Source organism: Phallusia mammillata, chromosome 4 (assembly GCF_965637545.1).
Source record: "Phallusia mammillata chromosome 4, kaPhaMamm4.hap1.1, whole genome shotgun sequence".
Lineage (NCBI taxonomy): Eukaryota > Metazoa > Chordata > Ascidiacea > Phlebobranchia > Ascidiidae > Phallusia > Phallusia mammillata.
This window is the reverse complement of record NC_137255.1, coordinates 31318699-31341099: the sequence shown is the minus strand read 5'-3', so window position 1 is coordinate 31341099 and position 22401 is coordinate 31318699. Positions and strand designations below refer to the sequence as shown.

At 35.0% G+C, this 22401-nt stretch overlaps 1 protein-coding gene and 1 long non-coding RNA gene across 7 annotated transcripts; both read right to left on the bottom strand.

Annotated features, from left to right (window-relative positions):
• Positions 1 to 881: 881 nt before the first annotated feature.
• On the bottom strand, positions 882 to 3000 carry LOC145225324 (uncharacterized). The gene is made up of 4 exons (XR_013859858.1): positions 2697 to 3000; positions 2234 to 2362; positions 1769 to 1947; positions 882 to 1378 (listed from the first exon to the last, which is right to left on the bottom strand). It is a non-coding gene; the product is annotated as an uncharacterized LOC145225324 (long non-coding RNA).
• A 423-nt stretch (positions 3001 to 3423) lies between these two features.
• On the bottom strand, positions 3424 to 21961 carry LOC145224156 (uncharacterized). Of its 6 annotated transcripts, XR_013859578.1 has the most exons (11): positions 21743 to 21806; positions 21445 to 21627; positions 20754 to 20923; positions 18957 to 19127; positions 18460 to 18567; positions 17516 to 17601; positions 16507 to 16744; positions 15847 to 15979; positions 14927 to 14998; positions 6870 to 6977; positions 3424 to 6083 (listed from the first exon to the last, which is right to left on the bottom strand). XR_013859578.1 is itself a non-coding variant. In XM_080090592.1 (8 exons), exons 1-8 carry the CDS (start codon positions 21829 to 21831, stop codon positions 15448 to 15450), a joined length of 999 nt encoding a protein of 332 aa, XP_079946718.1. In that variant the 5' UTR covers positions 21832 to 21961; the 3' UTR covers positions 14933 to 15447. The 6 variants fall into 6 exon arrangements, 2 of the variants coding, with proteins under 2 accessions (XP_079946718.1, XP_079946719.1); XR_013859577.1 differs by lacking the exon at positions 21445 to 21627 and having other exon boundaries at positions 21743 to 21961; XR_013859580.1 differs by lacking the exons at positions 20754 to 20923; positions 21445 to 21627 and adding an exon at positions 20251 to 20376 and having other exon boundaries at positions 21743 to 21810.
• Between the last annotated feature and the right edge of the window lie 440 nt (positions 21962 to 22401).

The window sequence follows — 22401 nt, the reverse complement described above, 5'->3', positions numbered from 1 at the left end:
ACCCTAACCCTAACCCTAACCCTAACCCTAACCCTAACCCTAACCCTAACCCTAACCCTAACCCTAACCCTAACCCTAACCCTAACCCTAACCCTAACCCTAACCCTAACCCTAACCCTAACCCTAACCCTAACCCTAACCCTAACCCTAACCCTAACCCTAACCCTAACCCTAACCCTAACCCTAACCCTAACCCTAACCCTAACCCTAACCCTAACCCTAACCCTAACCCTAACCCTAACCCTAACCCTAACCCTAACCCTAACCCTAACCCTAACCCTAACCCTAACCCTAACCCTAACCCTAACCCTAACCCTAACCCTAACCCTAACCCTAACCCTAACCCTAACCCTAACCCTAACCCTAACCCTAACCCTAACCCTAACCCTAACCCTAACCCTAACCCTAACCCTAAAGAAGACAAAAACAAACCATAAACTGTTTTTTTTTTTGCTTTTTATAGGATAAGTAAGACTTAATGTTGAATTAGTTGTATTAGACACACAACTTTCGTATGCTCAATTACATTCAAGGTATGCGAAAAAACCTGAAGTAGGTAAATCACTGTATCGTTAAGCACTAAAGAATAGTCATTGTTTTCTAATTTATGTGAAACAACAGATAGTGACGCAATAAAGCTTGCTTGCAACACAAAGTTTCAAACTAACGAGTCAAGGAGCGTGACGTGATTAAGTTTTTTAACAAAAGCTGAAACAACAGGACGTTGATTTGCTTTCCTTTCAAGCAAGTTTACGCTCCCTGAATTGCCCCCTATCTCTTGACTATAATTTTACTATTTCTACCAAGGTAACCCATTGCGCCTGTTGTTTCACGCCTGTTGTTTCAAGTAAACTTTCCTCAACAAGTCTGTAGAAATGAAACACGGATTGTACATTCTTTATTCAAGCCATTGATCCAATTCCGTGCAGCTTAACTTTGTAACTTTTGAAAGAACTCGCAATGAAAAGCGCCACAAATGTATCTCAGCAATAATGCAGTAAAACAACTCACATCCAGTGAAATAATTCTGGTTCAACATTTGGAAGTGGTCATGGATTTTTACTCAGTATTAAATGTGGATAAAAATTGTAGACTAAAAACGCAATGTAACAAAAAACAAACAAACAATACAATTTGCATTAAAATAAGCACAAAAAGCACCACAAATTAACATATTTTACAACAATTGGAATAGACAGATTTGCTTATTATGTTGAACCTTTGGTCATATCTTGGTTAATGTGCTGGATGTGGAACACAGAAAGCAGATTGCATGCAATCTATAGCTGTGTAAAGGTTAAAGTTTCAAATAGTACACATATCCTTCCCTTGCATCTAACTTTTCCAGATTTTAAGGGTAATATCTCCTTGCCTTGTCCTGTAATAAAACACAAATTTAATGAAATAATTAAACACCATAAAAATCCAGTTTTGAAACAATGGAGTTAATTAAATGCAATTTTTACAATCTTTACTTGATAACCAAATGGTTAGTTGCTAAAAAGGCTTTTTATGCTACCATCAAATGACTATATGACAGTACTGCTATGTAATGGTCATAATATAAAAATAGCTGAGCTGCAAACTAAACTATCTGCAACATTTTTTAACAAACATTTTGTTAACAATTGGAGATATCTGCTAAGGAAATCTCACTGTGAAAGTAGAGCTTATTTTAGTAGCAATAGTGCAATATTAATTTGAACAAACACAGTTGATTTATGTTAAACAATGTAAGCTATTTTGTACTAATTGTATATATATCTACCTGGTCTACTCTTCAGTCCATAGCCTTTGTGTCATTTGCTTCTTTTAAAGACAAAAAGCATGCTTTAAATTGTTTTTAGTTGGGAAATCCAACACTGCAATTGTTGTCAAATGACATCTTCATGGCAAACCATAAAATGAGTTTGTATGGTACGTATGAGGATTCACCCATAGCTTTAGCTGCAATTGCACAATATAGTAATAAATTTCAATTCACTATTAACTAAAAAAACATACAGTATATGTTCAAAATCGCAAACAATTTTGAACCCATTTTAGTGTTTTTACCAGTCATTAATATTACAAGTGCTGGAGGCAACCAAATAAAATCAGTCAATAAAACTAGGCATGCTATCGCAGTCTTTCAGGTAATAGTTTGTAAGGTGTGTAAAACACTTCTATACCAAATATCAAAGTCATGCTATATTAATCTGCCTTAAGTTTATTAGATCAACTGTTTACTCACACAATCATCTGTGGTTCACCAAATCTGTCTCTCTGTCACTTGTCCTGTACTTGTAGTGTATTGGTTTCAACATTCCAATTTTCACCACCAGCCCAAACATTTCCAGACTTGTCCGGGTTGCATTTTTTTCTGAAACAATTAGGACCTTCCTTTAATCAAAAATACACCATCTGTGTAGCTGCCTTGTTTATAATCGATGAAAGTGTTGCCCATATGAGTTTAAACTTCCAACACCTTGATGTTTTTGTCCAAATCAAATACACACCAGGTCCCTGCAGGGGCACAGATTCTTGTCACTTTTAAGGCTGACAAACTCGTAAAACTATGCTGCTTCACTCAAAATCTACTTCCTGTGTGTGAACCCAGTTAATGTCCTGACTCCTCAGGTCAGACAAATATGTGATATGTCTTTCTATATTAAAATGGTTTTCTATTATTTACAAAATAAATAAGTTAAACTTACCACCAATTTTAGGAAAAAACTCCATAAATTGAAGCCAGTGTTCTAACTTCCAACTTCCTACCGCACTGTAAGCTTCAGTTCAGCTGATTTAATTTGTCAACAAACAGCCACAACCAACGAAAACAACACCTAGGGTAACCCCCTAAGCTGTTCGTAATATCAATAGCATACCATGTCGCTTAAAGCGCAGAATCCATAACATGGAATATAATACGACAGCATAAAGGCCCGGGATTATCCAGAATTCGACAGTTTAAAGCGCCTAAAAGTAGACGGATCGGGTGTCCGATAGCACAAGACCAAATTTACATGTTTTTAATTATTCATCTAATTTTAGTAATTTTGCACTTTTGTTTCTCTAATTTCCACACTTTCGCAATTTTGATAATTTTTCAGCATATTCCAAAACGCATGAAAATTTGAAATTATATGTGTTTATACAGTCACTAAGTCACTCATACCGTTCGCTTACTCCACTAACCCTTATCGCGCCCCAAACCTCACTCCATAAAATAAAAGCTATGATGTTTTGAAACCTCTGTATTGCGAGTTGGCTTTGTTTCGTTTGCGTGATTGTCACCTTTGTCTTTAATACTTTTGTATTTTCTTGCTTAGCGCCCAGTGTGCTTCCTTTTGTGCGATGTCCATTTGAATCTTTTCATTTTCAAGTAGAAATTAACGAGTTCGACTTCTCAAAAGTTTCTCGTATGCGTCATTGGAAAGTGAATGATGCTCCACAAAACAGTTTCCGTCGTGTTCTCGTGTGAAACATGGTACAGCGTTTTTACGGCTAAAAAGAAGAAATAAATAACAACGAAAAGAAATAAGAAATAAAAGAGTTAATGAAAGACGTGTATCGACACCCACATAATCCAATTAAACCCTATTTTGTGCGCAATTAGGAACCACCATTAGTGTTTCAACAAGACCAGATTACTCGGTTTACAAACAAAAGTATGTAGTCAAACCAAACCATTGTCAAACCATTACAAAGACGTACACAAAATTAATAGCATCAATGTATTACTGACAATCAGTGCGGGATTAAGGGTCTACTGGCCTGTAGGCACATGTTATAAGTGGCCCGAAAATCAGGGTTCCCAACTAAAAAAATAGAATTATCAGTGTTGCCAAATCAAAAAAGTGGCCTGGATTTTTGACCGGCACGTGCCTACTTTGCCTAATGATTCATCCGGCACTGCTGACAATATCGCTATTACCACTCAATAGTAGTGCAATGATAAAAACTGCTCAGTTTCAAATGAAGTGTCTCGTTCTGTTTAGCAGCTCGGTGCTTAAAACGTCATTGTGCTCGATAAATAAATGTTACCTAAAACAATGTGTTGAACATAGGAGACCATTATTTTATTCTCAGTAATCCACCAGCTATACCGATATCACAAGACCAAATTTGAACCCCGCCATTTTGTTAATTTTTTCATATGTTACGAAATGTCTAAACGTGCAATATGTGTAGCCTATAAGTCACTCAGACGGTTCGCTTAAACCTGTCTGTCATTGGTCAAACCTAATGTTGTTCTACGTTCAAAATTGAGGTTGTTTGCAGGCAATTTTTCCTCATATGAAATATTTGACATATATTTTACCAAAATTTAAAAGGTGTCTCGCAAAATGCGTTCTGCTGTAAACGCACAAAGTGTGTCGTGGAGTTAACGGGACAGAAAAGAGTTAGCTCTTGGATCCAACATGGTAGGCTACCCTGCTGGTTAAAAAAAAACTCTGCAACAGTTTTAAAAATAAAGTTGTTCTGCATTCAAAATTGAGGTTGTTTGCAGCTAATTTTTCCACATGAGAAATTTTTTACATAAAAATTGAAGAAAGGGACTTACTAAAAGCGTTCTGCTGTAAAAACGCGTAAAGGGTGTGTCGTAAAGTCAACGGGACAAAAACATTTTTAGGCTCAACATTGAATCCTTCTAGTAAAAAGCTTACCTCCTGGACAGTTGGTGATCACAACCGTTTTAGCCTAATTTTTGCGTGTTATAACGCTGACAGTTACGATTTCTGCTAATGATCAAAATATGTAAAAAAAAAGATCTTACAGTAGAAGGACAATACTCTGCACAGCATTTTTTGGGCTAAATTTCATTAAAATGCTCTATACGTTATAATTAATTTATTCAATTATTGTTTTGTTTTGGAATTGTGTCTTGCATTAATTTGCAATTTTACATAGTAACTGAAATATCGTGGTAAAGTTTTTGTAATTGGGGGAAATTATTCTGCCAGAATGACACTGGTCATTTTTTCGCAAGTTTGTTTATAAACAGATGATTGATGGCGCAAGGATATATTTTCACAACGGCATAATTAAATTGTTTCGCTTACTATTTTCTGTGATCGAATATTAACTAAATTTTAGGTTTCACTGAGGCATAAAATTAGTTTTTTAAATCACTTTGGCAACAAAAGGTTGCATCATATTTTCATTCTTGTGCCAATGGAACGTTACTTTCATATCATAGTTTGAAAATCGGCAAAATGTTTAAAACTAAACACTGATATCAGATTTGCCAAACTCATGAAATATTACGTCACATTAGTTAGATTCAGAAATCTTCACAAACAAATTTTCACACATATGTTCAAAACTCTAAATATGCAATTATTGCCCAAGTTCATGCTGCATTTAAAAATAACAGATTTTTGTTGGTACAACTTTGCATGAATTTGTCATTTGAAGCGTGCTTGAATTTCCAAACAAAATCGACAAAATTCACAATTAGGATCTTGACAAATAAAACATTTTGTTAGCCATCAACATGTGTTTTACGGATTCGATTGATCTAATATTGGAATCAATCTCTACCTGTCTTATTAAGTTAAAACGTAAACACACTTGAAACAAACAAACAACACAAAACAACACTGACCAAGGTAAAAAAAAACATTATTCAAGACATGCAACTGATTTTGTGCACAAAACAAAACACACAAACAATTGTCCAGTGCAAAATTACATTTTTTTAGAAAATATTTACTTGGAAATACTGGTATTGTCCAGTATATCTTCTTTGAGTTGCTGAAACTAAGAATGGAAATGAAAAATATTTTCCATTCTCAGTTATTTAGAATAGTGAATGGAGATTGTCTGTACATGAATGGTGATTGTCTGTACATGAATGGTGATTGTCTGTACATGAATGGTGATTGTCTGTACATGAATGGTGATTGTCTGTACATGAATGGTGATTGTCTGTACATGAATGGTGATTGTCTGTACATGAATGGTGATTGTCTGTACATGAATGATGATTGTCTGTACATGAATGGTGATTGTCTCTACATGAATGGTGATTGTCTGTTGAACAAGAACTGTTGAAGGGTCCGATAATGTTCAGTTCAAACACATGTCTTCTCTTCGTTCTGCAGAACACAACTTGTATTAACACTATTTTAGCAATATTTCTGTCTGTCAAAACCACACAACAGATAGGTTTGAAAAATTTAAATGACTAAAGTTGCAGCTTACAAATGTAACTTGTCCAAACTATTTTATGCATACACTTGCTCATGAAGATTTGTTACCAGGTCAAACATAAACAACACAGTATTATATGCTAGTTGCAAGTAACAAAAAATGTGAACCCTTTAAGCACAATCAAAAATAATTGGAATGATTTCATGGTGAACGGCTGGGTCATTTGGGGGTCAAACTTTAAGAGGATCAAGTTTTAAACAATAGCTAACATCTGTGTAAATTTGAATAAATTTAAAGCACTCTTTCTTGCCCAAATGCGTTTGACAAACCAGCATCAGACAGAAATGAATATTTTGGGGTTTAAGGGGTAAAAATGGGTAAATCCTGTTAAAAGTTAGAAAATTCTTTAGAAAACCTCACACTGCACCAACCAACAGAGCACATAACTCCTAGATGATGTACTTTAGTCGGTACAGCCGTTTTAAAAATTTAGATTTTGGGGGCCTGCGGGTGAACCGCTGGGTCATTCGGGGTTAAACTTCAGGAGGATCAAATTTGGATTAATATGTAACATCTGTCAAAATTTTAATAAATTTGGAGCACCCTTTCTTGACCAAACGCGTTTAACAAACCAGCGTTAGACAGAAAAAAGAAAAAAAAATACGGGCAAAAACAATATGTGTGAAGGGGACCCATAATAAAAGTTAACATATAACCTTGCATTTAAATACCTCATTAAAAGCTGCTGTGTTGTCTTCTGCAAAAAATAATGTCCAGCAGTTTAGTTTTCTGATTGGAATTACAAGTGTCCCATCTGCAGGTCAGCCAATAACTTAAACCTAAAAGATAAATAGCAAACTATAATTATAATCAAATCATAGCAAATCTATGCATTTGATCCTATATTTGTTTTGTGTACTTTATGGCATAAGATGACAAAATGTGTGCCACAAGCCATTGTCAGGCTGTGGGAATAAGAAACAGAACATGACTGTTATTTACTACACTTAACCATAGATGACAGCACTTATTGCCCATAAAATAACCCAATACATCTATGTCTGTGTCATTTTTGACTCATGAGTGGCAATAAATTCCCATGCACCAAACAATTGTAATTTTGAAATGCTTTCAGTGAATTCTTTAGGTTCAAATAATTGCACAGATTTTGCATGGAATTTCAACTTGACTGCCGCGCAGATGTGCATAAATTAATAAATTTTTGATTTACAAGTGGATTGAATGGTTCATGCAATTTGTATGTAATTCCTGCAAGACTATCACAAAAATAATGACAAAAACCACAACAAATCGTCATCAGTTTTGCTATACTTCTTTTCATTGACTCTATTAATGAAATTAAGCTTGTTACAACCAAGCAGTTTATTGTTCTACATTAACATAAAGTTTCTCAGAAAATTTACTGGAGTTGTCTTAGGGAGCTGTTCAATATTGCAAGGACAGCATATTTGAATGGAGACAAGAAAAAATCAAAAATTGCACATGCCCCAGATTGGAAAGTTTTTTGGGGGGGCGGAGGATATTTTTTTTGTCAAAATAATTGCGTGGATTTTTGCGCGGAATAAAAATTTTCTGCACGGATTGATAGACTTTTGATTGGATTTAACGATTAACGCACTTTGCATGTAGCGCTTGCAACACTATCTGACAAAAAGAACACAAGATAAACACTACAAAACTTCAGTTTTGCTCTATTGCACATGCAGCGTTTCGCTAAACTCCACAAATTATCATTTTCATAACGATTCAAACATTTTTGTGCTGTTACATTTCTTTCTCATGAAGTAATTTGAGAATGCAAAACTGCCCTAAATTATTATTTGTCACACAGAAAACATTATTTTATGTAACTTGCCTAGCCGGCAGTCACTTTAATGTCATCCTAAAAATACTGATAAATGTACTTTAAAAGACTACGTTAGCGAATTATAGATGTTATTACAAGCGTGACGATCGGTAAGTTATGATGCGCTTGACTGATTTACGTGGATTATTTGCGAAATAAGGTTTGTGACGACATAGAACTTCATTGTGCAACATAAATCTAAAATTTTATCGAAAGTTTATTGAAGTTATCTATGGAAGCTGTGCTAAGCTGCGCAGACCAATTTTTTGCAAGGATTACATGTCGAAATCCTAAATTTGTGCGGATTACAAGGGAAAATACAAAATATTGCGCGGAGGATTTTCCTTTAGGGCAGGGGTGGGGAACCTACTAAGAGTCGCGGGCCGCATGAATTGCACAACATTTTCGGGTGGACCAACTACTTTTTTTAATTTCAAATTCCGTGTAAAATACCCAAACCACACAAGTGGTTTCACATTTCATCGATACAGATTTGATACCTTCTTTGCTGCTACATGTTCGAATAAAGACATACAGGTTTATCACTTATTTTGACTAAAAATTAAGAGTTTGACCATTCTTTCTTGAACACCCTAGTACGATTATCCCGCTCTGTCATTTTTTCTGAGAGATATTTGAAATAACAATATAGGGATCCACACTAATAGCTCTAAAATGAATTTAAAACTAACATCACATGGCAAATAATTTGTTACTGAGAGGCAATCGTTACGTCACAAATAGAGCAAGTTTCCCACCCAAGCTTTAGGCCATTCTTTCCAATCTGGCACTAACCAAACGCAAATTGGATATATAATTCATCTGTGTGGTACTGTCCCAAGGTTAACAGCTAAAGCAGCAGAAAACTTCTGCACACAAATCTACCTTTCAGATGCTGAATGTTGTTTTAAAGCCTTGAATGAAAAAGAAAAACTGCCATAGCCTTTTAAGCCCATCACCTCCATCTTGGCACGACAGTGATATGAGGTAGGTGACAGGCAAAAGAAAAATAGCACCCAGTCTTGTCATAATTTGGGCTGGAGTAGAAGACATGTTTTTGATTTCATTCTCTCTGTTGCAATTCAAATCTTGGCAATGCATTGAATATTAATCCTCTGACAAAACATAAGGTACAAGTTAAAATTCGTACAAGGCGGGAAAGTTTCTTAGTAAACTGTAAAACTGGGTCATCGAAAGACAACGTTTCGAACTTAAATTAAAACTCAAACTTTTAGACTATTATTTCAAAACCAAGTTACCAAACGATTTTGTCTTTAAGCTTCATAAATCTGCGACAAAACGACCAAAAACAGTCTTAACTTTGAAGATAAAAAATTTCGCTATGTCTGTTTACAAACTGATGAATATTGACGCAATGTTTATTTTCACAGTTGTTCAATAAATATGTTTTGTGCTCAATAATTTTCGAAAATAAATGCACTTTAACGAACTCCTTAACCGTGGGTTCCATCGAGGCGAAAAAGTATAATTTTTAAATCAATTCTGTGTCAAAAAGACGCATCCTACTATCGTTCTTACGCCAAGGACCGTTACTTCTCTATTTGAGTTTGCATTCGGCAAACGGCCATCGCGCGGTCAATTTGTAATAAAAATAGTTTATTACCAATTGATTGGCTTAAAACAAAATCGGACAAAGCCAGCAGTAGCTCAATTTCGTCACTTGAAACTTCTGGAAAAATGTTACGTCATAACTAAACACTGAAATCATATTTGCCAAACTTATGAATTATTGCGTCACGGTAATTAGATTGTATAAACTCTACAAAAAAAGTTGTTAAACAACTGCGCTTAATTAAAACACGAAATATTATTATTACTCGTAAGATGCAATTTTTGCCCTAGTTCAAGCCACATTTGATAACAAGAGCTTTTTTAATGGTATCACTTTTCATGACATGATCGTTAGTGCGTGACCAAATTTCCACAAAAAGCTTGTCAACAAACATTTTTTGACAAATCTCAGCGTTTGCATGTGATTTTATGGGTTCCTTTTGTTCTATGTTTAAATCAATCTCTATCTGCCTTCTCAAGTAACACGTAGCAAACATAATCAAGAGATACTTTACAAAATGCAAAACAACACTGATCAATCTAGAAGAAAACTTTATTCACGCCAAAAACATGCAACAGATTTTGAACACAAGCGAAAATATACAAAATAGGATCAACTAAAATAAGACATTTCATTTACGGGAAGCATGCCTTCTACAAAACACACCTTCTATTAAAACTATTTCAGCAACCTTACTGTCTGAGGCGATGGAATGTCAAATATTTTTAAGCAGGAAGGTTTGTGAAATCAAGGGACACACAAATGAACATATACAGCAATTAGACTACAAATACAATTGGTGCTGAAAACATATGGGTTTATATACACATAAGTTAGCCTGTTTGAATCAAAACATAAAAATAATGGCTTGAATTTAAATGTACCATGTCTTATCAAATGTTACCTTCTGAGACCATCACATTAACCCAGAAATGAAAAACAGAAAGACACAATCCCAGTACTATACACACATGTGGCTTAAAGAGTGTAAATTTGTAAAGGATATTTTATGATGGGCTTCAATCAAACAGGTTCAAAAACTTGCAACGAAAAAAAGGTGCAAAAACCCGGGGTTCCAGTAATTTGCCATAACACAAAACACTTGCCAACATGCTATAAACAAATTGACTACCCGTCACATTAAACCATCAATGCTCTAGTGGATAATCTTAAAAATACCATAAAAAAACTAAATACCGTATAAAAGTGTGTGTGTGTGTGTGTGGGAGGGGGGGCACAAAGAAAATAATCCATTAGTAAATCCAAGCTATGACTCAAATGTTGGTATGAATGTGTCTTTCTGCTACTTTGCAAGCCTGAAATAAGAATACAAAAAGACATTTAGAAGTGAAATCAAAGTTCAAAATGCACATGTGGCTTTGCCAAGCATATACTGGTCAAAAATATTTAACGGCAAGGGTCAAAAAAACACTTGTCCATGAAAATTTGTTACCAGATCAAACATAAACAGCACAGAAATGTGGGCTAGTCATAGCAACAAATTATGTATGCCATTCTAGTCTATCCTCCCTGGGTCCAAACATTTCATGATGACAAAAACTCACTATTATGGTAATTAATCAATTGCAAAAAAGTTATAACCAAAAACCATTGCATTTTTAATGTCTTTATAGACCAAAGTAAATATTAGGGATTGGCCGCGCTGAGCCAGAACCAGAGTACTTGGTACCGAGAACTGTTTATTTTGGTGCTTGTTGCTCTGCCGAGCAGTTGCACAAAATCACCCAAGCATTAAATTTGCATAGATATACCAATGTATATAAAACCAGTGTTCAAAAGCATATCAAAAATCAAAAATCAATGTTTTATTAAATGTTTATATGGTGGAAAAACGCGTATTTCTGGGGCCTGTGCAGCTTAATACTAGCAGGTGACAAAAGGACCTTTGAAACTCACAAAACTAGTGTGGAATTAAAAATGTTTGTGACAACACAAAGCACCGAGCGTGCTCGCTGAGCACCGAGCATTAAACATGCCAAAGACAAGCCAAAAAGTCAACCAGTAGTATCATGTCTGATTTAAACAGCTGTGTATTAAAAAAGAGCATGCTACTACCAGCTATGAGGTGTATACATTAAAATCACAAAAAATAAAAGTTAACATATAACCTTGCATTTAAATACCTCATGAAAAGCTGCTGTGTTGTCTTCTGCAAAAAATAATGTCCAGCAGTTTAGTTTTCTGATTGGAATTACAAGTGTCCCATCTGCAGGTCAGCCAATAATTTAAATAAACCTAAAAGATAAATAGCAAACTATAATTATAATCAAATCATAGCAAATCTATGCATTTGATCCTATATTTGTTTTGTGTACTTTACAGCATAAGATGACAAAATGTGTGCCACAAGCCATTGTCAGGCTGTGGGAATAAGAAACAGAACATGACTGTTATTTACTACACTTAACCATAGATGACAGCATTTATTGCCTATGAAATGACCCAATACATCTATGTCTGTGTCATTTTTGACTCATGAGTGGCAATAAATTCCCATGCACCAAACAATTGTAATTTTGAAATGCTTTCAGTGAATTCTTTAGGTTCAAATAATTGCACAGATTTTGCACGGAATTTCAACTTGACTGCGGCTCAGATTTGCATGACTTAATGAATTTTTGATTACAAGTGGATTAAATGGTTCATGCAATTTGTATGTAATTCCTGCAAGACTATGACAAAAAGAATGACAAAAACACAACGAACTAGAAGTGGCTTTCTGATATACTTCCATTTTATATATTCTATATCCTATTTACCAGTTTACTATACAGATCATTTGATCTACACATATGATTGTTTTTGTACAACAACAAAAAACGAATGGGTCCCCAAAACAAATGTTGAAGGACAAATTTTTCACTAAGCATTAACTTAACTTACAGGTTTTTGTCCGTATTCTTTTTTCATCATTATCGTCATATAATTACAATACATCAGAATAAAAAAAATGGGAAAAATGCTTTCAATTCAATCCCTTGCTTTGACCTTGATATTGTCATTTAAGGTCAGTTTTCAAACACAAATTTTCCTTGAAAGCCTTAACTGTTGTATTAGGCACTTTAATTTGAAAAGTCGTTTGCTACAAAGATATAGATAACAACTTGTTTTTCATCTAACTTCATTTTGCAAAAATGACCGTTTAATGACCTTTTGACATCGTTTTTAATAGCATGCAGCCCTTAGTGTTCAACAATACCGTTTAGCCTAATTTATAAATGACTAAAGTACTGATTCTTGAATTGATTTGTCAAAAATAAAAAAGCTACGTTATGACAAAAAATTCTTAACTGAGTTATAATGCCTACAAGTTGACCGTCGTTATGCGGCGGCCAAGCTGACAACAAGAATTTAAAGACCATTTATCGCGGCTTTCGAAATATTTAAGTTTATTTTTTCACCTTTACGTCGATCAACCCCTGACACAAACAAAACCGAAGCACATTTATCGAGTTGAAATTACATCTTAGGTGTAAAACCTTGTCAAAACTGAAAATGCGCGTGATAACTTAATAAAACGACACAGCATTGCTGCACAAAAAACAGCTGAGTTCTAATTGATTTCTAATCACCCAAACGACTGTCTCGTAAAAGTCTGTCCAGACGTCAGGCTGAGCACTTCCACTCTGTCACCTTAATCGTGAACCAGTGAATTGATCCCTTGGGACTTATATCTGACTGATACACATATTATGGGTTGTAAAGGTAACTGGCAAAATTTTAAATACTAAAGGAATAGCCTGCTTAAACAATTGTTAAAATTTTTAAATATTTCTGCACCATACGGCTTGTATTTCTGGCCTAAAACCGAGTAGTTAGGGGTTTAAAGGGTCAAAAATGGGTGAATCCGAAAGAAAGATACAAAATTCTTTAAAAAACCTTACATTGCACCAAACAACAAAGCATGAAACTCCAAAATGCTGTACTTTAGTCAGTAACGCCGTTTTAAAAAAATTATGTTTTGGGGGCCTGTGGGTGAACCGCTGGGTCAATCAGGGTCAAACTTCAGGAGGATCAAATTTTCATTATTAACTAACATCACTGAAAATTTGAATAAATCTGAAGCACTCTTTCTTGACCAAACGCGTTTCACAAAGCAGCGTTATACCGAGAAAAAATAAAAAGAAATATCACTGTTACTCACATTGTGTTTATGCAACTATCACTAAATGACCTATACATAAGTTCATGATCAAATGCTAAAATTTATCCTTCCTAATCAAACTAGCTATTATTAAATCAAGTATATATATATATATATATATTGTTTATGCACAAGCAAAACTTATGTTAAATCTACACTACAAAATCAACCTTTGAACCTTGCAACCGTGGTTTGCCAGAAGTAACTGGTTATGTGATAAAAACAATATATACGTCTTTTAATCGAATATAGTCGAATAATACCAATATAGAAAATATTCCCAAGCAAAAACAAAATAAAAAAATAATGGCATTTTTAAAATATTTGCTAAGACAATATTCTTCGGAAATATAAACAGATTGTCAGGTTTGACTCAATTAATAAACAACATAATCTACGCCAGGGGTGGGCAAACTACGGCCTGCGGGCCGCATGTGGCCCAGCAAAGGAGTTTATGCGGCCCGCCAAATGTTAGTAAATTTTAAAGATAAAGTTACTGAGCAAAGTATTATAAGCACAGAGTTTAAAAATAATAAAAAATACAGAGGGTGTGACTTGACGATACCTATACCATATGCCGATACCTATACCATGTGCAGTATCTGTACCCGTACCATAGGAACTAAACACAGATATTTTTTACATGCTTTGGCCTGTTGTTTCTGCCATGTAATTATGCAAACTGTCACTTGACCCAATTTCTTCGTTCGATAAAAGTAAAAGCGATTCAAGTTTTCAAGTACGGCCCCCCGCTTCAGAATCATTAACACACACCCACACAACACCTAAAGATGGATACTAAAAGCGGCTCGCATTGTTTAATGTTGGCGCAAGGAATTTATTAGCAAAAAATGTGCTTGTTTAAATGCTTGGTTATTTTGAAACAATTACAATTGTAGCGTTTTAACAAATGTTTGTCCAATCAAGTTTGTCCAATCAAGAACTTATACACCAAATAGGCTACAAATACAAAGTAGAAATAGCATAAACATCATTAAATGGTGCTAAAGACATAGTGGTTTATATCAACATGGGTTGGCCTTCCTTGAATCAAAACATACTAATATTGCAACAACACAAAACAGTTGACAACATGCTGTAAAAAATACATATCAAACAGTTTGAACTAGTTGGTAAACATACTAATTACATATAGTATGTTTACCAACTTGTTTTAACCCACCTTGGTAAGTGAAAGTGTAAAGTTCAGGTTGCAAGCAGCTGTTTGAAATTTGTGCGTTTGAAACATGGAAACCTGCCATAAATCCAATGAAGGTTTTGTGGATTTGCCAGCTTATCTAAACATAAATTCAACTCTACAGCCTCTCACAGAAAATGTGTCATAAATCCAATGAAGGCTTTGTGGATTTGCCAGCTTATCTAAACATAAATTCAACTCTACAGCCTCTCACAGAAAATGTGTCATAAATCCAATGAAGGTTTTGTGGATTTGCCAGCTTATCTAAACATAAATTCAACTCTACAGCCTCTCACAGAAAATATGTCATAAATCCAATGAAGGCTTTGTGGATTTGCCAGCTTATCTAAACATAAATTCAACTCTACAGCCTCTCACAGAAAATGTGTCATAAATCCAATGAAGGTTTTGTGGATTTGCCAGCTTATCTAAACATAAATTCAACTCTACAGCCTCTCACAGAAAATATGTCATAAATCCAATGAAGGTTTTGTGGATTTGCCAGCTTATCTAAACATAAACATTTAGTTACACCTTGACCCGTATTTAACAATCAACAACTAAAGTCTTCTCACAGAAAATGTAATTTGTCAATAATATGCTCTAAATCAGTGGTTATCGACAAGGGCGGAATTAAAAAACTTCAGGGGGAAATTTACTTTTATTTATACATGTGAACATACACTTATAACATGTAAAGTTGATAAAAGACCCAATTTTAAATTATCTTTGTATGGTTTAGCATCTACTATGTAGTTGATTAGGGAGGAATAAAAATGTTTTGAATTGTTAAGTAAGGAATTCGTTAAAAAAGTTGGGTACCACTGACTTAATGCACTGAGGAGAAAAACTAAGCTTTTTACCTAAACACATCTAAATTTTCACAGTTACGTTAAGTTATTTACCTGTTCGAACACAACAACACCATTGTAAGGGTCGGACAAACTTTCAGTCGTGCAAATTTTCCAAAAGCTGATCGAGTCAAGCAGACAAGTAGCGGGAATTCACAGACTGAAAGTTGGACAGGATCAAGCGGGTCTGAAAGTAAAAATATTATACTCAACAAATTTAGCTCTTCCAGCAGTCTTTATTGTAATATGCTGCTGTCTGTTGATACATTATGCCAGGCAGCAACAGTTTGTTTATGAAATATTGTGTTGAACACATGTAGGTGTGGTTTTTCTGTACATAACCTGATAAGTTTGTGTCTGTGGGTAGTTTTTAATACTTTCAAATTGTTTCAAATCTTTTTCAAGTTAGCAGTAGACTTCTCTGGCTATTTGATAAAATTAGTTTGGTGGTTTGAATAAAACATCAGATTACATTTGTGAGGTAAAATGACTGAGATGCCCGGATCTAAATCATATTAAGGATTCGGCCATTGTGAACTAGTTTCCTGTGTCGTTTATGCCTAGTTGTGGCATCTAACGGAATAGGCGAGGCTTGGTTTTTCAGTCTGTTACTCCCAATGAATTGGAGCGCTGTTAGATGGTCATTTATTGGCTTGATGCTTTTACCTCAAGTTGGTCATTTAATCTTTTGTTAAAACATCATCTACAACTTACTGGTTGTGACAAAGATTCGTGCAAGAGGTCCGACAGTTTTTCCAGCATGAAGTCTTGCAGTGAATTGGTATCGCATTTCCGGTAACATGCTGCTGAGTTGGACGGAGGTAAAACTTCGTGCCAGTTCAACTTTTGTGTCGATGTCTGTCATCACTGAGCTACCAGATTTTTTCACTGAGATTTCCTCTAACTTTGCTGTTAAACTTTCACCATTAGATGGCGCTGGTTGGTAAACAATCTACAAAAAAATTTGAGGTTATCATTTGCTAAAACATTTAAAAAGGGGTATTTTATCAACTTTACCAGACATAAGCCTGAAGTGTATATTTACAAACCACATGTAAAAAAATTAAATTCCTCGCTTAAAGTTTTTAAATTCCTCCCAGGTTGGGAACCACTAGACCAGTGGTTCTTAACCGGTGGGAAATTTCCCACTAATGGGAAATTTAATGTTTTCGGAGGGAAATTATGTAAGCTTGAAAAGAGCAAACTCGGGCTCGATGGTCGAAACCGGCTTTGAATTAACGGTTGAAAGTTACATTACTAAAACTTTTCTGCAACAACATGTAAGATTGATTTAACCAAGGTTTACAAGACACATACAAATCCAAAGGCCGTTTGTTACATCACAGACAAGACTGAAACCATCAATGACTTTGCTGTTGTGCACTTATAAAAGCCTTTCCTTTGTTACTTGTGATGCAATAAATGACTTATGCAAGCATAGCAGACTCTTCAGTATTCCAAAACGTTTAATCTCGCACAGAAGCACTATTTAAGCTAAATAAGATTGCAGTATACCTTTAGGGTCCAGACCAAAGCGCTCCACAAAATTATTTCATTTAAAGAATATTTTGTTTGTTACGTAGAGCACAAAACATGTTTATAAAAATAACAGAGGGGGAAATTCGAATTGGTGATTGACTTTAGTGGGAAACCACACCAAAAAGATTAAGAACCACTGCACTAGACTAAGCGTGACATCTTGCAATGAAATAAATTATTTTACCTCAATATTGTCCACAAATGTTGGAATTCTTCCCCAAGCAAGCATCACAGAATCATTAGATGAAGACTTCACTCGGAAACGGCTCACTGCAAAATATTTTACATTTAAAGTTAACTGCAAATAAATTCTACTTCAGTGCTTCTTAACTGGTTCACCCTTCAAAGTTATCTAAGAAGCCCAAAAAACAACAGAAAAATTAATCTATATGATATGTAAAACAAATTTTTCACATGTTAGGAAAGAAATTAGCTGCTGACCATGACACTTGGTTTACAGCCACAAAATAATGTTTAAACAAATGGCATAGTTGGAATAAATGGGAGAACACTTTCCACCATATTGAAATAATACTTTATTATTGTGAGATAAATAATGTGATGATAACAAGATTGTTGAGCACATTCTCAGATTTTCACTTTTTGTCTTCCAGACAACTATTATACGCTTTACTTACATCAAGTCAATCAAGCTCTTCTGGCAGCAATAGCTTATATTTTTACTTACATCAAGTTCTGTAAGGGGGCAATCAGGGGGAAACCCCATTTTAAGTTGCCAAGCCCCAGTGGGTTGTAGATCGGGGAGTTCAAGTTTTATCTCAGCTCCTATCGCCCAAGTGTTGGTGAACTTTAAGATTGGGGTCATACCTTCAAACATAAAAAATGTTTATTAGAGCAGTGCATACAACCTTGTTCACTGAAGGGCTGGACATAATCAAACTATTTCAATCACAGGCTACACTGTTCATTGCCAACAGTTCAAAATCCAATGTTCTAAATTGACTGTTCTTCAACATAAATGTTTATTAGCACAATTCATACAACCTACTTCAATGAACATAATCAAACTAGTTAGATGACAAGCTGCACTATTACACATAAGTAAAACAACAAAGTACAAAGATTAAAACAGTATTTAGGTTGAATAAAATAAACTCATCAACTTACAATGTTCACAGTTGATACCAAAAACATTATCAGGACAAGTGCAAAGATAGTTGAACCCTTCCACACTGTTGCACTGACCGTTGTTCTCACACGGTGATGATGAGCAAGCTGCAATTTAAAAAATAAGATGAATTGTTGACAAAAGGAAACTCCAATAAATTACACTTTCATCACTTGGACGAGTTCAAAGTATCCACACAAAGCTATTTAGAAGACCCATATTAGTTATTTTCTACAGACAATGATAGGAATAAAAAAATTTTAAGCAGTATTTTTTTAAGTTTGCACAAATTATACCAAGCTAGGACTCTCTAGCCTTTGAAAAAAATCCATAGCCCAGTAAATTAAAAGGCAACAATTATGTCGTTTACAAGTCAAGCAAGTTATTGGTGATGCTGTGTGGTCAAACAGTTAACAAATACACACATCCAATAACGTACAAATCATACATTCATACAATGTAATGGAAAAAGTCAACTTCATGTTAATCAGTTTACCATTAAGTTGAGAAGCTGTGTTAATTGCAAAAACTTGTCGTGCAATTTCTTGTGGGTCGAGCGCAACCAGAGATTGCCCTGAATTTATGCTTTCTATGTGAAGAATCCCCACTGCTGCCGATTGAAGCGAAGTTGTGAAGAATGTGAGGTTGGTTGCCAACAAAATTTTTCCTGCAAGATAAGAGGCAAAAGTAAAAAATCCAAGTAAACAATAAAGTGATTGTTAGTTGTTAGTTTTATTAACTGACTGCTAGTTGTCTTAAAACCAAAATACTTCTTTAATCAAAACATGTAAACAAAGCCTTAATGGCTTTAATAAAAAACAAATTGCCAGCAATGCAAAACAACATGTTTATTTTATTAAACAGTTTTTAACAACAGAGATTGTCGAAACGTCTGAACGATGTATTCTATATACACCAGTATCTTGGCAGTAATGTTTATGAATAAATTACTTTTCAAGTCTGTATATAGTGTTCCTATGAATATGTTTTATTTGAATATATTACGTTCAGTGCCGCAATAAGCGGAAAATTGAGGGGGCAGGCAACGAACTACCAACTTTCCCAAAAACGATTGTATTGCTAAGTGCGTATCATAGATTGGTCGAATGGTCCGATGCGCTTTTCCACTCATAATCTAAAAAAACTGGGATTCGTCCTTGGATTGTACGGCTTCGAATGCCATGAAAAAGTAACACTTGTAAGTCACAAAGTCCATTGTGATAGTATATTGACGTTTTAATCTAAGGCATTGTTTCATATCAAATAAACTCGTTCGACTGGGTGTTTACATGTTAATCTTTCAATCTGTCTACTAAGTTCCAACAAAGATCGTTGTTGCGGTTATTTAGGTTGTTGTATAAATACATCGCAGAAACTTCGTTTTTACCATCGCAATACATGCCGATGAGCGATTTACTGCTGTGCCGGCGCCTTGTCCTGTCATTTGAAAGTAATTTTTAGCTTTGATGCGAACGAACATGTTTTCGGCGCTGTACGAGAGCCGTTATACGCAATAACGCTGATAGAAAAGGGACCTGGCATGACGACGAACCTGCCCCCCCTAGTTGCGCCCATGATTACAATGCTGGAAATTTGGTTTTTATTCAAGCTACTATTTAAGTCCGTGTCTTGTGTACCTAAAAAAGCCTTAATGGAAACAATGAATGCAAAATATTTACACAAGAAACCCTCACACAATTAGAAGCAGATTCTATTTTGTGGCAAGCAGCATTTAAATATTTGGTGGCATGCAACATGTTAAAACACAAAAACATGGAAGTGCACCCTACCTAGTGTCCACAAGATGTCCGCTGTCATCCGGTCCACCAACGATAGCTCCAATTAATTCATGTGCGTTGTTGCTAGGCGACCCGAAAAATCCCCATCCGCACTGTTGAGGGGGAGTCGGACATGAGCTGGAAAAAAGTGGTTTATTAATGTTATGGATGCAAAAAATCTGGAAATGTGGATAATTAAAGTTTGCTACAGAAATTTTTTATCGAGATGCATTCTCAGTTGCTAAGATGAAACACAAATTGATATAGTTGCAACATGGCAAAATAGTTTGTGAGCAACATTTAATTGTTCAACAAGGAAAACAATCAAATATCACTCACAGAAAAACACAATACACAATTTTTTACAATAGTTTCAGCAACAAGTTACAAAAAATCTTAATAGAAAATATTTTAATACACTCCAATGACATGAGAATATTACCATGCAGCCATTTTTGTGAAACAAAGTACAAACAACATTCAATAGATACACAGTAAACATTTTACTCTCTTACCTATCTCTGTCGTGCAACTTCTTGGGTAATCCGTTCCATACCCAACCATATAACTAACTCCACTGTCTTTCCCAATAACCTCTGATATATGTTGTTTTACCATGGCCTGGTAGCTTGATTGAGATCTGATGTTTCTTCTGCTGTTAGTGTGCACAAAAATGCTGTGTTCGCTGAAAAAATATATAAGTATATATAATTGATCTATATTTTAGTTATGCTAGTTCATGTTTATTTTGTAAAGCACAAAACAGAACACGACAAATTTTGATGCCCGAAATATATCGGGCTACAAACAAATGTGGTTTTTGCTCAACCAATTTGTAAAACTTTTTTATGCTATTAACCAGATAATTTTGCAAACAAACGGCTTTGGTTGGAATAGCATTTCCACTGTAGAGAAATGGATTATGTAAGTAACTGCATTCATCTGCATTAATAACCCACAACACCCTATGGTGCATGAAAGACAATGCAAAGTAATTTGTCGAAGACCAAAGCACCGTTTTAGAAAACCTGCATTAAAAGAACAGTTGTTCATGCTCTTAAAAGTAATAGACTATTTGAATAAATGATCACTTGTATGAAGTGAGTGGCATTTCAATGTTTTTAACTTCTCTTAAAGCATTGTTTTAAATATAGTGGCATTGGTAACCAAATCACAGGAATGTTAATGAGCCTTTTTTCCAATTACCTCAGTTATTCAATAAAAACAACAGTGACTTTAGCCCACAAATAACATTTTGTTTTTGATTTTTGGCATTGACAGCAGACCATCCGGAGTTTTGGGGGCATTTTGAGCACTCCATGTATCGGAGAAGTTTAGAACAGGAGTGATGTACAAATCGTAATCTCCTGTTAGCTCAGATAATAAAAGCTGAATAAAAGAAACACAAATTTTCAACAAAATCATGATTTAAATTTAAATATTAAAATGTTTTTGTGCACTATGCAATCTGTTAGCTATTGACATTTAACGTAATAGAACCGACCTGTTCAGCCAATATTTTGTTGTCGTAGGTAAATCCTTTATCCGTGTTAATCTTATCAAGACCGAATTCCTGATATTTTGCAACGGCATCACCCAAATAAGATTGCTTATAAGTTGCTTTATGAAGCCAAATCACGGCCAAAACCAGCTCATCGCAAACAAAATATCTTTAAAACTACGCTATCTGTACTTGATACATATACATAATCAGATAAATATTTTGAACACAATAAAACCAATTCCAATATTAGTAAACAACTTGGATTTCGCGCCACAGCATACAGTAATAAGAGAAAACAATTTATACGAACATTAAACTTACGGATAAAAATTTGCTGCTCCTGGTATAAAAAAAACGTCGTATTTTGCCCGATGCGTGTCAAAATTGCGGCGCATGTACTTGGTATTCCTGACTGTCCGTGTTGCCAGTGAATTATACAATACCCATATGTTGGAAATAACTCAAATGAACTGAATCGGCTTTAACTTAAATTAGCCCAATCCAACCGAATTTGCGAAGTCGTACCAGCACCAAGTTTCTCTACCACGCAAACAGTGGTGCTACAGCCATGGTTGCCAGCTTGCTAATGAATTACTGGCATTAGGACAGGTAATTTATTCCTAAACGTAACTGCCAGAGTACCGGTGTATAATAAAATA